The 20,658-nt window shown below is 40.3% G+C and overlaps 1 protein-coding gene across 1 annotated transcript in view; it reads left to right on the forward strand.

Annotated features, from left to right (window-relative positions):
- Positions 1-20,658, forward strand: part of ANKRD28 (ankyrin repeat domain 28) — a 124,650-nt gene that overhangs the window by 43,767 nt on the left and 60,225 nt on the right. Inside the window, exons 3-4 of the mRNA XM_040263682.1 lie at positions 4,092-4,170; positions 18,128-18,198. Of these exons, the coding sequence (XP_040119616.1) occupies positions 4,092-4,170; positions 18,128-18,198 (150 nt within the window). The remainder of the gene's footprint in view (positions 1-4,091; positions 4,171-18,127; positions 18,199-20,658) is intronic.

The following is a 20,658-nucleotide window of genomic DNA, read 5'->3' on the forward strand; positions in this document are numbered from 1 at the left end:
AGCGATATGGGTGCACGCACAGGGCCTTGGTTGCAGCGGTCTAATACTCAAAACACATGCTGTGCCGAAGTTACCTTTACTCGGGAAACAGAATGTTGATTAACGTGAGTTAGTTAACCAGAAGGTTGGTTAGGAACTGCTTGTGTTTCATAATTTTTAATAACCATTTGCTTGTTGATGGGCATTTACATTGTTTTCAGCATTTTGCTTCCAACTATGGTCAATAAATATACTTTCTCACACATAGCAGTATCTTTATCTAAAAAAAAAAAAACAACCCTTGAAGTGAAATTCAGTGTCTGTAAGAGGATAGTCATTTTTTCATTCTAATAAATTTTGTTAAAAGGAATGTAAGTGTTCTATTGTATCATTTTCAGTACTTAATTGCAGCTAAATATGATAGGTAAAATTTTTTCTTTCAAAATTAATTTGTTCCTTAGTTTTTCCTCTCTACAGATCAAAGGGAAAAAACGTTCACAGTCATAAAATAGATTAATAGGATTCAAGGCATTGAGTCATAGAATTCCAGACACTCTTACACATAAATGTGAGTGTGTGTGTGTGGTTTATACTGTGGAGGAGATGTTTTCCTCAGTTTGAGTGGGTTTAAAGAAAGAAAGTGAAGTCGCTCAGTCATGTCTGACTCTTTGTAACTCCATGGACTGTAGCCTACCAGGCTTCTCCATCCGTGGGATTTTCCAGGCAAGAGTACTGGAGTAGGTTGCTATTTCCTTCTCCAGGGGATCTTCCTGACCCAGGGATACCATAGAGTAGAGAAGGAAATGGCAGATCACTCCAGTATTCTTGCCTGGAGAATCCCCATGGACAGAGGAGCCTGGCAGATTACAGTCCATGGGGTCATAGGAGTTGGACACGACTTAGCGACTAAACCACTGACCACCAAATACCATAGGGAAGTCTGATGTGTTAGTGATTGACACTGGAAAGCCTTCAGCCAAGGATCCTTTTATTAAAGTGATTAAGTTTAGGACTCAGCTTTGAATAAAGCCTTATATTTTAGTGGTTCTGTGTTAGCTTTTTCAGTGACTGTCAGGAGCTGCATTAGGCATTACTGACAGAATGGAGGCACGGCCCCAACCCCTCTGCTCATCCCTCAGGCACGGTCCCAGGATGAAGGAGTTAGGTCTTGTGATTCTGACTTGTTCTTTCCTTTCTTCGGTTGCTGCTGCTGCTGCTAAGTCGCTTCAGTCATGTCTGACTGTGCGACCCCATGGACGGCAGCCCACCAGGCTCCCGCGTCCCTGGGATTCTCCAGGCAAGAACACTGGAGTGAGTTGCCATTTCCTTCTCCAATGCATGAAAGTGAAAAGTGAAAGTGAAGTCGCTCATTCGTGCCCTGACTCTGTGCGACCCCATGGACTGCAGCCCACCAGGCTCCTCCATCCATGGGATTTTCCAGGCAAGAGTACAGGAGTGGGGTGCCATTGCCTTCTCCGTTCTTCAGTTGAGTTGGCTGGAAAGAATGTTAAGGTGCTCATTGTTCTTGAGAGAAGCATGAGAAAGCACAAAGCCTTCTGCAGTTGTGCCCAGAAAATAATCTATAAAGAAACCATTGACATTTATTCAAGGATCTTTACAAAGAATGTTCCAGGATGAGCACATAGGCTGCAGCTTGAGGCCATGGTAAAGATTGTTATCTGAGACCTGTTTGTGAGGGGAATGCTTATAGCAAAGGAAGTTTGCTGAGCTTAGCGTTTAGGAATAATTAAAAATAGCTAGAAGCCTTTTTAGGAGATAGTGAGCTTAGGATACTAGGGGCAAGCAGGATTTAAAAAGATAAAAAATAAACTGAGGGATGTGGTATGCAGCCCAGACATAAGCATGAGTTACAATGTAACTCTGGTTGAAGGACAACAGTGATTTATGGAGACAAAATCTGGGTGAGGGGGAGCTGAAAATGTAAAACCTCTGATCTAATGCTTTTGTCAAAGTATAAAAGAAGACCTGACGCTTGAAATAAACATGCAGTCCCGCACCTTGAGTCAGAGGCTGCATCATTCTCCGCCGACACCGCTCATCTCTTCAGGCTGATTCCCTGGCTGCTGGAGCTGGACTCTGGCAAATGACTATTTGTCCAGTAATTTCTATGCAAACCATTTGTTTAATGGGGTATGTATTGGAATAAAAAATATGATCTTGCGGAAATTAACTGGGCTTTAGAGAGACAAGAATTCTTAGCTTATAAAAAAACAGTAACAACCACTATATCAACCTCTTTTTTCTTTCTCACCTGTTACTATTTTAAGGACACAAATATATTAACATTATATGAAGAAGTTTTTATGGAACCAGTTATGTATTATACACATTTTCTAATAATTTTATATAAATACATCTAAACCTTTTTAGAATTGCCTGTGAATATTTTTAACCCCTGTTTTGATTAGCAGTTTTTTTCCCTAATTTATTCCCATTGGCCTAACAATCTTTTCTTAGTATAACTGGAGTATTGCCAAACTGGAAAATTATTGTGATGTGAAATTTTTCATTTTTTTAGTCTTGAAAGTTACAATATTATCATAATACAAGAGACCCCCCCAAAATACCCATTTTGTAATTGTTATTTACTTACTTACTCATGTGTGGCCGCACTGGGTCTTTGTTGCTGCCGCGTGGGTTTTCTCTAGTTGCAGTGCATGGCGGCTGCACTCTTAACTGCGGTGCTGGGGCTTCTACATTGCTGTGACTTCTCTTATTGTGGAGCACGGGCTCAGGAATTGTGGCACACAGGCTTAGGTGCCCATTGGCATGTGGGATCTTCCCGGACCAGGGATCAAACCCATGTCCCCTGCACTGGCAGGCGGACTGCCAACCGCTGGACTGCCAGGGATGTCCACGATACCTATTTAAGAATTTTATTTCTCTTAATAGTCTAGGAGTCAATGGTTCAACTGTGTGTTGTTGGGGCAGCTTTGCTCTACAAGATCATTCAGTATGTTTTGCTTAAGTCTTGTACGATATTAGCCTACCTCTGTGTGGTCAAAGCTGGCACAGTTTCACACGTGCTGTCCAGTATGAGGGAGGTGGGAAATGTTAGTCTTGGCTCTGGAGTAGTTTCTTTTAGGCTGAAGGTGTCAAAGTTGTGCCATTCCTTCCTCCCACACATGATCTGTCCACACTAAGTAGCAACGCTTCAAGGCATGCTAGGAGTCTGTTCTCTCTGGGTGGGTCAATAACCAGGTAAAACTTCATTCCTCTGGACAAAGAGGGAAACGGGTAAGGAAAAAAAACTAATAATCTGGCTCAAAAACCAGTATCTAAAAATTTGGTTGTAAATTTCAAAATAAATATTTGTAAATGAATAGCTTTCTCAGATGCAGTGACTTCAGCAACACTGTTGAAACTTTAGATGAGGTATACTTTGAACTGAATCTCTAAATGTGACATTACTCTAAGATCCTGCTTCTCAAATTGGAGGATCTTATTGTTTGAGGCAAGAAGTATACATAGCCGTGCATTTAGATGTAGCTTCCATTTCTAGAGGAAGGTTGGAAGACTATGTATAGGATAGGAATATATTTTAGAGCCAAAACCAAAATTGGCAGGAACTTTAAGAAAAACCTTAAGATTATTTTAAGAGATAATTTCAGATCCCCAGAGATAATTTTCTACTTTTGCCACTGTAGTTGTATGGAAACATTTTGATAGGGGCTTCCCTGGTGGGGAACATTTTGATAAGCAACCTTTTGGTTTGTTAGGGTTTGTTTTATAAACTGTGAAATTGTGGAAATATATTTGGGGGAGGTGGGCAAGTAGTATGAAGTAAAGGAAATTTTCCTATATATATTAGCAATATAGTCATCTTTATTCAAAGAAAGTCTGAGAAGCTATTGCTTTGTCATCTTAGATTTATCTTTTATTCTTTGCTATATTTTATACTATTCTTTTAAAGCCAAAATATATTTTTTAGGCTTTTCTTCTCCTAGCAAAGAAATACTCTGTTAATGGGACTTGCATACTAGAGTTGTGGAAGTAGTAAGCTATAGTTTATAGTGGGTTTTCTTCATTTAAAGTATATTAAAGTTAACTTTATATTAAAATTTATGTTCCACCTTTCCTTCTTATCACAGGACAATGAAAAGAGAACTCCACTGCATGCTGCTGCCTATCTTGGAGATGCAGAAATCATTGAATTGCTTATTTTATCTGGTATGGCCAGCTCTGTGTAAGAGCACATCATGTATATCTTTGTCATTAATATTTATTAAACCTCACTATTTCTTCATATTTGTTAGACAACCTGAAACTTGTTTATTCTAGAAGTAATGGTCTCATAACATGTCCCAGGTAGTCTTCTGGTACTGAGAGTACATTGGAAAACAAGTCACCCCCTTTGTGGAGTATATAACTCTGAAGAAAAACAGGCTACAGATACAAGTAAACTTTACAGTATGTAAAATGAGATAATTGCTTTGGAAAAATGAAAAAATAGATCAGAATGCAGTCAGCCCTCTGTATTCATGGGTTCTTTATTCATGGATTGAACCAACCACAGGTGAAAAATAGACTGAAAATATGCCAGAGTGTTCCAGGGGGAAAATTTGAATTTACCATTCAGTGGCAGCTATTTACATAGCATTATATTCTATTTACTGCTGTTTATATAGTGTATCAGGTATTATAAGTAATCTAGAGAGAATTTAAAATATTCAGAAGCATATGTATAGGTTATATGCAGATACTATGATGTTTTATATAAGAACTTTGAGCATCTGTGAATTTTGATATCCACAGGGAGTCTTCCAACCAGTTTCCCTGCAAATGATGAGGGACAGCTATGATGGAGTGGGATAAGCATTATATAGTGTTGGGTGTTACACAAAGTAGTCATACAAGGCCTCATTGACCACGGAGTTACTGGAAGATGATTACAGTTCTTCAAGGAGGAGGTGATGGTAGCTTGGCGCTAGTCTAGCATTGGAGGGATAAGAAATTATATGATAGTAGGTATATTTTGAAAATGATGGCAGCAAGATTTATGTCTTTAAATAGCGTATATCTAATTCTTTTTGAGGGCCTGTAAAATTTAGGAGATTGTACTTTATTTTTAACTTCTAAACTGTTCAAAACCTTATATATGAAGAAATTGTATAACAGTCTCCTATAGAATAGCTCCTATGGTGGTCAGACTTCTTGCAAACCTAAAATAAGTGATCAAAGAGAGCTTAGAAATATTTTTGTGGTACCAAGATTATTTTACAATAATCTGATATTTATTGAGAAAGGATGCTTATGGTTCAAATTCAGCTTGTGTTGTCAGATTGCACAAAGATATGCGTAAGGCAGTTGGAGAGATAGTATCATTTCTTTGATATTTGGGAGAAGGAGCACTGAAGAGACATTCTGAGTGAAAAATCCTACTAAATAGTAGCCTGAACAGAATTTTTGCCATAATAAATTAATAAGTTTTTTTACTGTGGTTTTCATAACAAGTTGCATGAGTTTATAGAGTTATATTAGGTTGGTGCAAACATAATTGTACTTTCAGACCATGAATTTTAAATCATTATAACTAGGCTCAAACACATCTTTATTAATCAAAATATGAACCATTATAATCAGCACATTTTTACCAATGAGAAATAAGTTTGTATATTCGTATAGCATAAAAATCTGTGCTTCAGGATTTGACAAACTCTTGGAAAGCATTTTCTGCCTCCAGCTGGTCATGGAAGCATTTTCCCTGCAAAAAGTTGTTGAGATGCTTCAGGAAATGGTAGTCGGTTGGCAGGAGGTATCAGGTGAATATGGCAGATGTGGCAGGACTTTTTAGCCCAGTTCAACTTGTGAAGTGTTGGTTGTGCAACAGGCGGTCAGGCGTTGTCGTGGAAAAGAATCGGGCCCTTTCCATTGACCGGTATCTACTGCAGGCGTTTCAGTTTTCAGTGTATCTCACTGATTCGCTGAGTATACTTTGCAGATGTCATGGTTTTGTCAGGATTCAGAAAGCTGTAGTGGATGGGCAACAGGCAGCCAAACAGTGACCACGACCTCTCTTGGTGCGAATTTGGCTTTCGGAAGTGCTTTGGAGCTTCTCGGTCCAACTGTGAGCACTGGTTTTCATTGTTTAGAATCCACTTTTTGTCGTACATCATAATCTGATCGAGAGATGGCTCGTTGTTGTTGCATAGAGTAAGAGAAGACGACACTTCAGAATGATGATTTTTTAAATTTTTGGTCAGCTCATGAGGCACCCGTTTATCAAGCTTTTTCACCTTTCCAGTTTGCTTCACATGTCAAATAACCATAGACCTGTCAACACTGAGTTCTTTGGTAATGCCTTGTGTAGTTGTAAAAGGATCAGAGCTGTAGTAATAAAAACAGCATAGTATTGACGTAAAAGCAGGCACATTGATCAGTGAAACAAAAAGAGAGCCCCAAAATAAACTCGTGCATATCATGGTCAATTAATTTATGACAAAGGAAGCAAGGATATATAATGAAGAAAGGACCATCTCTTCAGTAAATGGTTTTGGGAAAACTGGACAACTGTCTTACACTATACACAAAAATCAACTTAAAATGGGTTAAAGACTTGAGCATAAGAATCATACTCGTAAAAATCGTACTCACAGACGAATACATAGACGGTAAGACTGATCCTTGGCATCAGTCTTGGTGATGACATTTTAGATTTGACACCAAAAACAAAGGAAACAAAAGCAGATGTTACAAGTGAGACTACATCAAACTACAAAGTTTCTGCATAGCACAGGAAACCAACAAGATGAACAGGCATCCTACAAAATAGGTGAAAGTAATTTGCCAATCACAACTCACTCCAGTACTCCTGTCAGAAAAATCCCATGGACAGTCCATGGGGTCACAAAGAGTTGGACACCACTGAGCAGCTGCAGAGATGGGCTCAATAAAGCCCATTCGTGCAAAGATGAGCTCAATAAAGGACAGAAATGGTATGGACCTAACAGAAGCAGAAGATATTAAGAAGAGGTGGCAAGAATACACAGAAGAACTGTACAAAAAAAGATCTTCACGACCCAGATAATCACGAAGGTGTGATCACTCCCACTCACCTAGAGCTGGACATCCTGGAATGTGAAGTCAGGTGGGCCTTAGGAAGCGTCACTACGAACAAAGCTAGTGGAGATGATGGAATTCCAGTTGAGATATTTCAAATTCTAAAAGATGATGCTGTGAAAGTGCTGCACTCAATATGTCAGCAAATTTGGAAAACTCAGCAGTGGTCACAGGACTGGAAAAGGTCAGTTTTTATTCCAATCCCAAAGGTTTTATGTTTTAATGGGGACATAATTGCAAGTTAATATATATAGTTTGTCATGCGATGATAATTGCTATGGATAAGGTAAAGGAATAGTATGTTGGGCGGGGATCAGTTGCTATTTGTGTTGGATTATGAGGAAAGAATTCAGGGACATACGAGGAGATAACTGAAGCAAATAAGGAAGCGAGCCTTGCGTATGGTGCAGTAACTTGGTGGAAATGAAGAGATTAACAAGAATGACTATCACAAAGTGTAGCATGTATGAAGGCAAGTGAGAAAAGCAGTAGGAAATAAAGCGGAGGTGGGAGCATTCCAATTAAGGATTTGCTTTGGCCCCTAAAGTGATGTGGAAAACCAGTGGAGGGACAGAGCCTGACCTGGGTTTTTAAAGGTTCGTTCTAGCTGTGGCTTCAGATTCTTGACTATATTTTAAGGCATATCTATTTTGCTTTTTGTTGTTTCTAGGCTTTCATCTTGAACTGCTTTTTTCCTTTTCTTGATCCTGGTCTGCCAGTTCTCATCTCCTTGCATTGTCTTTCGTCTTTCTTGGAGCTCTTTCAGGTCTCTGCTCAGAATTTAATTTCTCTGCAGTTGTGTATAACACGTGCGTGCTCAGCCACTTCAGTGCTGTCTGGCTCTCTGCAGCCCTATGGGCTGTAGCCCGCCAGGCTCCTCTGTCCATGGGACTCTCCAGGCATCAATACTGGAGTGGGTTGCCGTGCTCTCCTACAGGGGATCTTCCCAACTCAGGGCTCGAACGTGTGTCTCTCGTGTCTCCTGCATTGGGAGGCAGGTTCTTTACCACTGGCACCACCTGGGAAGCCCCTGTGTATAATAGGTAGTTCACAAATTCTTCCTCTCCTTTCCTGGGATTACTTTCAAATATATTTACCTATTAACTATCTTGCTCAGTTTTCTCTGCCTTTGTATATTTTCGCTCTAGTCCCGTGCTGAATCTTTTAAGATTGCTGGTTTGTGGGATGTGACCTGACCGGGGATTGAACCTGAGCCCTCAACAGTGAAAGCGCAGGGCCCTAACCACTGGACCTCTGTTATATATCATTGAGGAATATGTTTTCCCAGAGCATCTATCAGTAAAAAATAGAGTAAGGAGGGGCAAACAGTGAGCATCACTTGTGTTTATTTCTTTACCTAGCTCTCAAACTGAATGTGTTTTCTGTCAGTCCTGGTAGCTTAGCTTTGCTTATTCTTGATGTACTACAGATAGTTGGGTGACTAGCAGCAACGTGGATCATAGATTCTTACTTAGGTTGTGATCGATGGTGATTGATTCTTACCCTCAATTTCCAGCAGCTCTGTCAAAAATAATGAACGGGCTTGCTTGGTCTCTCACGCAGTGTCCTTAGCTTGTTCTTCTGTGGTATGAAGGGAGATTCTCCTGTGGATGACCTCTCGATCATCTGAAAGGGTGATAGGGATTCTGGGACGCAGACAGAGGAGAGAATGGGTCAGAAGGACATGCACATCAGTAGGGCTTAGATGACTTCATAGCTTTCCCAAGAATTGAAGAAGCTTCACCTGACACCCTTCATTTGGTACAGATTTCACTGTATTTGGTAGAAATTCTTCATACTTTTGTCTGTGATTGTAACTGTTTGCTTCTTCTATTGAAGGTGGTGTTTCCTCCCCTTCTCTTTTGTATTTTGGCCAGTTAGGTTTGTTTTGCTTTTTCTGAGTAAAACTACTTATTCCCTTTAACCTGCAGTCCAGAATAAATTCACTAGAAATCAGGTATTTTTACATGATGCATCTTCAAGATTTGTGAATGAGGGGTATAACTTGACATGTTATATGTAATCAAACAAGTGTATTCATCTGTAGACTCTATATTAACACTAGAGGTTAGTAGAATTAATTTTATGATTATTATTGAATGGGATGAAGTAATAGGAAGCAGTGAGTGTATCTCAAGTACTGTGTTAAGCTTAGCTTTTTCATGTTTGATCGCATTATACCACTTTATCTCTAAAGGTATTGATAATCAATTATCAATACCTTTAGAGATAAAGCGGTATAATAAAGGAAACTAAAGCATTTAGCAACAGTTAGAACCATACATGGAACAAAAGACTGGTTCTAAATTGGGAAAGGAGTATGTCAAGGCTGTATATTGTCACCCTGATTATTTAACTTATATGCAGAGTACATCATGAGAAATGCTGGGGTGGACGAGCACAAGTTGGAATCAAGATTTCCGGGAGAAATATCAGTAACTTCAGATATGGGGATGACATCACCCTTATGACAGAAGAGGAACACGAACTAAAGAGCCTTTTGATGAAAGCGAAAGAGGAGAGTGAAAAAGTTAGCTTAAAACTCAACATTCAAAAAATTAAGATCATAGCATTTAGTCCCATCACTTCATGGCAAATAGATGGGGAGACAGTGGAAACAGTAACAGACTTGAATATTTCCTTGGGCTCCAAAATCACTGCAGATGGTGACTGCAGCCATGAAATTGAAAGATGCTTGCTCCTTGGAAGAAAAGCTATGACCAACCTAGACAGCATATTAAAAGGCAAAGACATTACTTTGCCAACAATGTCTGTCTAGTCAAAGCTATGGTTTTTCCGGTAGTCATGTATGGATGTGAGAGTGGGACCATAAATAGAGCTGAATGTCAAAGAATTGATGCTTTTGAACTGTGGTGTTGGAGAAGACTCTTGAGAGTCCCTTGGACTGCAAGGAGATCAAACCAGTCCATCCTGAAGGAAATCAGTCCTGAATGTTCATTGGAAGGATTGATGCTGAATCTGAAACTCCAATACTTTGACCACCTGATGCAAAGAACTGACGCATTTGAAAAGACCCTGATGCTGGGAAGGATTGAAGGCAGCAGGAGAAAGGGACGACAGAGGATGAGATGGTTGGATGGCATCACCAACTTGAACGTGAGTGTGAGCAAGCTCCAGGAGTTGGTGATGGACAGGGAAGCCTGGTGTGCTGCAGTACATGGGGTCGCAAAGAATTGGACATGAGTGAGTGAGTGAACTGAACTGCACTGAAAGCATTTAGAGATGCAATAACTGCCTGAAAATAATACTGCTAATAATAGCTAGAGCCAGCTTTCAGACTCAGGCTGTGTGACTATGAGGTTTATGTTCTTAACTCTGCTACATTCTGAACCCCTCTTCCTCTCCTCTACACTCTACCCACCACCCCCATCTACTTAGCATGTAGTAGAATTTGTGTAGGCAGTGACTTGTTGAAGAACTTCTGTTTTAAGAACTTAATTTTCTGATCTCCTACTATAGATATTTTCTTGGGAGCTATTGGCATTTAATGCTTGTATTTTTGAAACCATCCCCAAGAAAAAGAAATGCAAATGGTTGTCTGAAGAGGCCTTCCAAATAGCTGAGAAAAGAAGAGAAGTGAAAGGCAAAGGAGAAAAGGAAAGATATACCCATCTGAATCTAGAGTTCCAGAGAATAGCAAGGAGAGATAAGAAAGCCTTCCTAAGAAAACAATGTGAAGAAATCGAGGAAAACAATAGAATGGGAAAAATTAGAGATCTCTTCAAGAAAACTAGAGATACCTAGGGAACATCTCATGCAAAGATGGGCACAATTAAGGACAGAAATGGTAGGGACCTAACAGAAGCAGAGGATATTAAGAAGAGGTGTCAAGAATACACAGAGGAACCATACAAAAATGATCTTCATGACTCAGATAGCCACCATGGTATGATCACTCAGCTAGAGCCAGACATTCTAGAAAGTGGGCCTTAGGAAGCATCCTATGAACAGAGCTAGTGGAGGTGATGGAATTCCAGCTGAGCTATTTCAATTCCTGAAAGATGATGCTGTGAAAGTGCTGCACTCAATATGCCAGCTAATTTGGAAAACTCAGCAGTGGCCACAGAACTGGAAAAGGTCACTTTTCATTCCAGTCTCAGAGAAAGGCAATGCCAAAGAATTTTCAAACTATCACACAATTGCACTCATTTCACATGCTAGCAAAGTAATGCTCAAAATCCTCCAAGCTAGATTTCAACAGTACGTGAATTGAGAACTCCCATATGTTCAAGCTGTATTTAGAAAAGGCAGAAGAAACCAGAGATCAAATTGCCAAATCTGCTGGATCATCAAAAAAGCAAGAGAATTCCAGAAAAACATCTACTTCTGCTTTATTGACTATGCAAAAGCCTTTGACCTTGTGGATCACAACAAACTGTGAAAAATTCTTGAAAGATGGGAACAGACCACTTTACCTGTCTCCTGAGAAACATGCATGCAGGTAAAGAAGCAATAGTTAGAACTGGATATGGAACGAAGGACTGGTTCAGAATTGGAAAAGGAGCCATCAGTGCTGTATATTTTCACCCTGTTTGTTTAACTTCTATGCAGAGTACATTGTGCGAAATGCCATGCTGGATGAAGCTCAAGCTGGAATCAAGAATGCGGGGAGAAATATCAGTAACCTCAGATGTGCAGATGACACCACTCTAATGGCAGAAAGCAAAGAGGAGTTAAAGAGCCTCTTGATGAAGGTGAAAGAGGAGAGTGAAAAAGCTGGCTTAAAACTCAGCTTTCAAAAAAGGAAGATCATGGCATCTGGTCCCATCACTTCACGGCAAATAGATGGGGAAACAATGGAAACAGTGACACTTTATTTTCTTGAAAGTCATTCAGTTATGTCCGACCCCTTGGACTATACAGTCCATGGGAATTCTCCAGGCCAGAATACTGGAGTGGGTAGCTATTCCCTTCTCCAGGGGATCTTTCCAACTCAGGGATTGAACCCAGGACTCCTGCATTGCAGGCGGAGTCTTTACCAGCTGAGCCACAAGAGAAGCCTAAGAATACTGGAGTGGGTAGCCTATCCCTTCTCCAGCGGGCTTCCTGACCCAGGAATCAGGGTCTTCTGCTTTGTAGGCGAATTCTTTACCAACTGAGTTATCACGGAAGCCCCTTAGTGTCAATAACACCATCTTAAATGGTATAGTGCACCAGCTTGGGGCGGTGGGGTGGGGATGGTCCAGCATCACCAGTGGAAAAGTGAAAGTGAACTTGCCTTTTGCTTATTCTACTGCCAACCTCAAAACAGAATCTGAAGCTTTGACCCTGGGTTTGGTAGTCAGCCAAAGGAAAGCATTATTTCCAGTTTGGGAAGAGTGCTAAAATACTTGGCTGCTGGCCCAGCTCACTGGATATGGACTGTCTCCTCTGTGGCTTAGGAGCAAAGAAGAAAGCTATGCTCTGCAAGCAGGAGTTTTAGAAAATTATTAGTGAGACTGTGATTATTACAGCACACAGGAAAAGAGAAATAACTTCAATAGTGTCAACTATCAAGCTCTTTGCCCAGATCAGAAGTTGATAACTTTATGTGAGGGGTCATCCAGGCAGTGACAGCTACTCATCTTGACTCCTGTAAGGTGGTAAAACTACAAAATAGGTGACTGGCAACCTGTGGGCTGAATTTGAAGAACCCTGACATTGATTATAGTGATACTGCCTTATTAAAGTAGGGTAGGGTATTTAATAAGCATGAAATAATTCTGAATATTTCAAAATAAAATAGAATATCATCACTGGAAATGGATCGTAAGATCATTTGCCATAGCCCTTATTTTACCCATTCCAGTATTCTTACCTGGAAAATTCCATGGACAGAGGAACCTGGCAGGCTATAGTCCATATGATCGCAAGGAGACAGACAAGACTGAGCAATTAATACTTTCACTTATTTTACTGGTAACAGGTTCAGAAATCAAAGAATTGGCAGATCTTGGTGAGCGAACAGATCAGGGAGAGAGCAGATGAATTAGTCTTCTTGCAGAGAAGACCTGAGAGACCTAGAGTCAGCTGGGACACTGGTGATTTGAATGCCTGAGTTCAGAGAACTCACTTTGGAGAAACAGGTGCTCCCTATGTTGTTTTAATCTGGGGCCTAGCCAGTCTATCCTAAGGGAGATCAGTCCTGGGTGTTCATTGTTAGGACTTATGTTGAAGCTGAAACTCCAATACTTTGGTCACCTGATGCAAAGAGCTGACTCATTTGAAAAGACCCCGATGCTGGGAAAGATTGAGGGCAGGAGGAGAAGGGGATGACAGAGGATGAGATGGTTGGATGGCATCACCGACTTGATGGACATGGGTTTGGGTGGACTCTGGGAGTTGGTGATGGACAGGGAGGCCTGGCGTGCTGCAGTCCATGGGGTCACAAAGAGTCGGACAGGACTGAGTGACTGAACTGAACTGACTGGCCTCCCTAGAGAGAGACAGAGACGTGTGCGTGCGTGATGTGGTCATGTACACACATGCACAAGGAGATTACATTTCATAAAATGAAGCTCTGGGGTAACGGGGCACAGCCGCAGGTCACAGCCTGCTGATTACAGAGCCATTGTTAGACCACAGGTCTTCCTCCTGGGCCCCCCCGCCCCGTGCACAACCCACCTGTCTCCTCACCTGTGCAGACCTCTCAGGCTGCACTGCTGGCCAGAGCCCGTGATAAACTGATGGAGGTGAACCAGATTTTTTATTTTTAAAAATTAATTTGTTTTATCTCCAAATGAAATAGACATCTATCTAATTCTGAAAGGACTCTTACCTTAAGTATCTTTAAAAAGCTGTTGTTTCTGAGTGTATTTTATACGTATGAAGTAGTAAAAGGAAAGATTGGTGAAAGGAAGATTATGTGGGTTTTTCCGTCTAATATAACTGTGCTACCAAGTCTAATCACATCTCTACTCTAAAAAGGTAAATCCAGATTCAGATATTTTATGTGGCGTAGGTTCTGGCCGCTTATTTTTCTTAAAGGAAAGTTCAGCTGATCTACTAGGAAAGGGGGGATTCTAGTAAAGACCATGTGTGATTTGCGCAGTTGAGCATAGCCAGGGTTTAGGGAGGTCTGCTCCTGGTGCTCAGGAGGCTTTCTGTGGGTGTTGGTTTGCGGTGGTCGTTGGTGATGCCTCCTCAGATTGCTGTCTGGTCTTGCTTCCAAGCCGTGCCTCTCCTACCGCACGGCCTCCCAGTAGCCTGGTTTCAGCAGTTGAGATGGTGCTGCTATGTTCTGTTCTGTTCTATTTTAGTGATTGGGAAATAGTAAAGAATCTTTTCTTAGTGACTTACGGTCATCCTTTTACATCACAGATACTGTGTACTCTGCCAGGTAGAGAGCCTGTGACGGAGCCCTCAGAGCTGTTACCTTTGGTTTCATTTCTCTATAGGAAGATTGTTCTGTGTTATAAGTGGATAGGATTTCCTTCTCTTTCCCTCCCTTCCCCCTCCCCCTCCCCTCTCTGCCTCCTCACTCCCCCCTCCCCCTACTTCCCCCTCCCCCTCCTCACTCCCCCCTTCACCCCTCCTCCCTTCCTTCTCCTGGTCCCTCTCCCTCCTCTCTCCTTCTCTTTTGCCTGTCTTCATCTTCTCTGTGGCTAGTCTTCAGCTGTTGGATTAGTTGTTTTACTTTGGAAATGTCTTTTCCATTACTGGAATTACTTTGTAATTTGTTATATGAATACGTAACTAATTTTGGCACTCTCTGTGTGGATCAGAGGTCTGGTTACCTTCGGAGAGCTCACAGGAGATGAGTTCTGGTAGCCTGGACGTCTGCTTTGCCCTGCCATGTTTATTACTCTTAAGCCATTTTTCATTGTGCACCCAACTGCTGCTCTTATAATGCACATTGCCATGTTTGTCTGTTAATATATAAAGCATGTGCTAATTAATTAACCCATGTGGGCAGGGGAATTTGTTGTATTATGCCCTTAGAGGTAGCCCAAGCATTTCTCACATGACCTTTAATTTCCAAGGGATTAAAATATCTAATTAGTGTTATTAAAAGAAATATGATTTAATGGAATATAAGTATCTTCTGAGAAAGGATATGATCAGATGTCTAAAATTCCATTGCATTGATCTTCCTGAAATATCTTTAGAATCTTCAAAAAGAGCAAGCCAAATTTTTTATCAGGTTGTCTACTAGTTGCTAATGGCAGCATGATGTATCCTCATTAAGCCACTAGTGAATTATTTGTTACAACCACTCATGTTTTTGATAAAATTAACTTTGACTTTGTTATTAAAAGAGAAAGATGATTTAATTAATTATTGTAACTTAAAATGGAAGAATGAAGCCAGTAGGACTTTTTACTTTGGGCTGCCAAGTGCACCATAAAAACTAGATTTTCTTCGTTCACTCGTCTATCTGATAACCCATTTCCAAAAGAAAGACTATTTTTACCTTCTTCCTACTTTGCAACTTTTTTCTTTGTACTTAAAGCCAAATTCTTGGAGTGTTTCTTATTTCCTCATCAGTAAATTTCACTTTCTAAATATATAGTATTTCTGTTTCATTTCCAAATTAAAGTGGACACACCTTTAAAGCCGCACAGCTCCACGCAGCTGCTTTTGCACCCGAGTCCCCCTCCCATCATCCAGGTCCCAGCATCCACACTGCCAATACAGACAGACAGGCAGCCACCATTTTTGATGGCTTAGCTTTCCTCCAGGGTTTCCTTATGTAAATATAGATGTTTAAATCTTCCTTTTTCAATGTAAAAGCAAAGAATATTATTTATTACAGTTCTTATTGCTGTCTCCACTTTTCGTGTCTCAGATCTTTATCAGCTCACAGATGTCATCCTCATTGTGATAGCTACTCTCTGTTTCCTTGTCAGTTAATACCTAGGGTCAGACTAATGACCCTTTCCATTTGTGGAGACTCAAAAGCATCTTTAGGTCTCTAGAAATTCTCTGCCTCTATCTTCCCAGGGTATTTGTGTCTTCTGAGCGTCTGTGTCACTACCCTTCAGGCATGAAATGCCAGGACCTGCCCTTCTCCTGTGCACATAAATACAAAATCATAGAAAGAGGTGCGGGGATTATAGAGAACCAATGGGTGCATAGGGAGAAGGCAGGCGCCCCTCAGGGTCTAGGGCTCCGCCTTCAGGTGCTTGTGTCCTTACCCAGAACAAACACTGGCTTTATTGGGGTCAGGAAAGTCTGTTTTCACCATTTTGGCCTCCAGAGAACTTGGCTGGTAGTTGTTGGATGTTTATTACATGGATGTACACACTGTCTCTGGCTGTTTTATTTTGCTGACTCCCCTTCTTTCTCCCACAGCCTTAAGCAGTCTTGAAAGCTCTCCTGCTGGTTCAGGATTCTTTTGAGTGTTCTGCTGGTTGGCCCTGCCCACACAGAGTTCAGCTTCAGCTGCTGCATTTGTGGCTGACTTCCTACACCTGCCTTTCATTCATTTCCTTTCGCATTCAGGCTTGTAAAAACCTACCTCTGCTGCATTTGTGCCCTGTGTGTACTATATACAGGGGTCATATGTCAGTTTACTCATTTTTTTGCTGCACTGCACGGCATGTGAAATCTTAGTTCCCCAACCAGACATGGAACCATGCCCTCTGTAGTGGAAGCACAGAGTGCTAACCACTGGCCACCAGGGAACTCCCCTCGTTAACCTCTGTAACGGGGTATTAGGAGATCTGTCTTATAGATGAAAATGTAGGTCCAGAGGGATCACAAAACTCATTGGGGCTGTAATTTGGAGTCACTGCACTTGATTATTACCTAGAAGCTCACACTCATTTAGTTAGGGACCTATAGCTAGAGGTTATTCAGGCTGTAACTTGGAGTCACTGCACTTGATTGTTACCTAGAATCTCACACTCAAAACATAGAATGTAAACATTAGGACCTTAGGATGTCTGAGTTCTATCCTTGGTTCTGCTGCAGTTGATGGAGTTGAGCCGGTTCCTTGTACCAGCGTTTCATCATCTGGAAAGTTTGGGGGCTGGACTAGGTACCTAAAGCCTCTTTTCATGAGCTAGTTTTGATTCTAGATGTAAATCTAGGCTTGCTTGCCGTGCTGGGCCTGTCACTAGATCCTCTGCACTCCTGAGAGCCAAGGCTGTTTCTGCTTAGAGTGATCCCGTGGTGTGCCGCTTCTGTTTTGTAGGGATTTAAGCACCAAGTCAGCAGATTTTACGTAGGTGATAAATCCTACCCCCACCCCCCACATTATGTAATACACTTACTGTTTTACTAAATGGTATCTCCATTCTTTTAAAGAAAATTTGTGTCTTTTGACTTAACTTTTAAGCAAAAAATACATAGTTGATTTGTTAACGATTACTTCTTCAGAACTTGAGGTATAACCTGGAAAGACATGTGGGTTGGTTGATTTATTTCTTAATTTTTTTCCCCTAAGTTTAAAGCCATTGTATCCATTTATAAAATGACTATAGTATTAGAGCATTTTAAATAATCACTGGAGAACTATTTTGATATTACTATATTGCATTATAACATGATATATTCATTAGTAAAGAAATGAAGACTTTGTAATGAATGATCTTATGTTTTATATTTCTATTAGTAAAGAATATAATGAACATTTTATGTTTATATATTTATAAGTTTATATGTTTGTAAATATTTTATATTTATATAATTGTATAAATTATGTTTATATAATTATATTTATAAATGTATATTTATATTAGTAAAGAAGAAGACTTTGTCATGATCTATATTTTATGTCTGAATATTCTTATTTATTTATTTAAGTATCAGGTTTTTAACACACACTCTGCAGTGGGGTCTGATTTTCACTTTGGATATGCTCTGTATAAAGGTGGCTTTTCTAGCCTACATATAAAATGATATTTCTTTGATTTTTAATAAAAAGAGCTAATACCTTACTGGATATCAATTAAAAAGAATAGTTTTGTTTTATAATTTAAGGATAATTTATTAGCAGAAAGTAAAAAATGAAGTACTACATTTTCAATTGTTGTTTATCCAATTTGGACTGTATATAACTAGTTATTTATTTTAAATTATTTTATGCAAAATATTTCACTTAATTTTTTTCTTCTTGTTGCAGGAGCTAGAGTTAATGCCAAAGACAGCAAGTGGTTGACACCTTTACACAGAGCAGTTGCATCTTGTAGTGAGGTATGAGATTTCTCTTGGTAAACACACTCTATGTGAAATCATTACGCAGGCCCGCCTGTGAGCCCGTGCGCAGATCCTGTATTTTCAAAAAAGGAACAAGCAACTGAAACTACCTAGACTGGTCACTTTACTTTGAAGTTTGTACAAACCAAGTTAATTGTTCCATGTTCCTTTTGTGACTAAGACCTCTTGGAGAATCTGAAGTGGCAGAGAATAGAAAACTCCCCTTTTGTACTTCCTACAGGACAGCAGTTATCTTTCTATCTTAGAAATCCCTCATCAAGTCTTTTCTCTGCTGACTGGTTCACAGTAGCCTGATAGACTTATTTCAGAGGTGCTGCTGTTGTGACCAGGAAATAATGTAATGATTAAATGAAATTTTGTTTAGGAAAACTGCAAAATTCATTTTGGAAACATTACTAGTTCTCCTGTGTTGCCAGTTCTAAATATAATCTTAAAATATGTTAAGTGTCTTATGAAGAACAACAATTCCTTCTTATTTATAATCCTGTGCTTTGTTTGATCTTCAAGATAACTGACATTTTGTGAGAATTCATTTTTATTTATGTCATTATCTTCTAACCCTCATAAAATCCTTGAAGAATAAAAATATTTTGAAGAAACTGTGTAGTTAACAATTTGCCTGAAACCAGTCAGCTGTTGGGTAGCAAAGATGATAACAAATATCTGGACCCTCTTTTTTTCCGTCATTTTACTGCCTTTCTGAAATGGATTGTGTATGTGTTACAAATGCATTGTGCCCAGAGCACACCTTTTACCCATTTGTATTTGATACTTGTTGAAAACATTTTTTAAATAATTTAAAGTGTAAAAGGGTGTGATGGTGTGAAGCAGTACTTCCTTCGGTCACTGAGACTGTGAGAGGTGGGGAGGGTCACGCTGCTCCTTCTCCCCGTCGTGGGACCAGGCCCTTCTCACGTCTGCTCATTCTCTGTACTGAGCTCAAACTACGTCTTGAACACAAAGCAAGAGCAGGGCAGGTGAGGAGGAGCGGAGGACAAAGTGACTGGAAAGGACTGTGAATGCTGGGGTGTGACAGAGGCGGTCTGTTGGCCACAAGCCTTCAGGTTGGGAGAAGGAGGGAGGGAACAGGGGTCTTGGTGGCTACGACTGATGAAATGCGGGGCCCTGGACTAGGAGAAACTGGCTTCAGGTATCACCTGCCCCGTTCTAGCTGGGTGATCTTAGGCACATCTGGGAATTCTGGAAACTTAAGACATAGTAACCAAAATACTTTGAACTCTGAAATTCATGGTAATGTTATTGGGATTGTGGCTGCTGCTGCTAAGTCACTCAGTCGTGTCCGACTCTGTATGACCCCATAGACAGCAGCCCACCAGGCTCCCCCGTCCCTGGAATTCTTCGGGCAGGAACACCAGAGTGGGGTGCCACTTTGAGATTGTGGCTAGCCCTCTTGTAAAGAAGTTTCTTTAGATAAAGGCAATTAAGGAAGATAAGGGTTACCATCATTGTAACTTTTTGGTAAGTTTATCGTATTTGCCTATTTTGTTGGCATGACTCTTGGGAATGTGACTTAAATTCAGTGGAGTTTTACCAGATTAAATTATCAGGAAGAACACTTTGTATATTTGTAGAGATAACAGGCCAAAAATTCTTAAAATATAACGTTAGAGGCAGATTGCAGGTTCCACCCAGAGACCTAACTGCTGATTTTTTAAAATTATGTATGTATCTTGAACTTAAGGGCAAGCTGTGGGTTAGAAAGCTAATCCTAATAAGTTTAAGCTTTTCAACCTAAAACTAAGTTTAGTCTTCCACAGAAGTTAACTCTTTATGCACAGTGGATGTCTTAAGGGTTAGTTTCCTCCCTTAACTTGGGTTGAGAAAGACTGCTTCCAGTGAAGTACCCCCTGTTCCAGCTCTCCGTCCGTGACCCACCTGCTCGTATTGCCTGGCTGCCTGATCTTTCCTCCAGCACTGGTTTGTGACTGTCATTCTTCAAGGGCCGCATACAGTTCAGCTCTCTGTAAATGTATTCTGTATTCTGAATAGATCGATTTCTGAATGTTAGGGATGGGAGTGTATTTATTTATTTATTTTTAAAAAGCCACATCACACTGGGTCCTCTGAAGGATATGCATTTATTGTCTTTTAACATAACCCCAAGAATTATCATTTTAGTTCTGTCAAGATAACTGAGTTTAAAATAAATCACCATGTGAAGTATTAGTGGTTCACCCGAACATTGCGTTTATTTACAAATGGGTTAGCCCTTCTTTTCACTGTGCCTGACCCCAAGCTATGAATAACTACTCTTCAAGTATTATTTAAACTTTTGTTATCACCCCATCCCCATATTTCATAATCATATATAAATCAATGTCCTAGGGTATAACTTGTGTGTTTGAAGTCAAGGCCACCTGCAGCATTTCTTACACATATGTACACATATGTACCTCTGGTGGTAGTTTAGTCGCT

Source organism: Oryx dammah, unplaced genomic scaffold (genome assembly GCF_014754425.2).
Source record: "Oryx dammah isolate SB20612 unplaced genomic scaffold, SCBI_Odam_1.1 HiC_scaffold_2, whole genome shotgun sequence".
NCBI lineage: Eukaryota > Metazoa > Chordata > Mammalia > Artiodactyla > Bovidae > Oryx > Oryx dammah.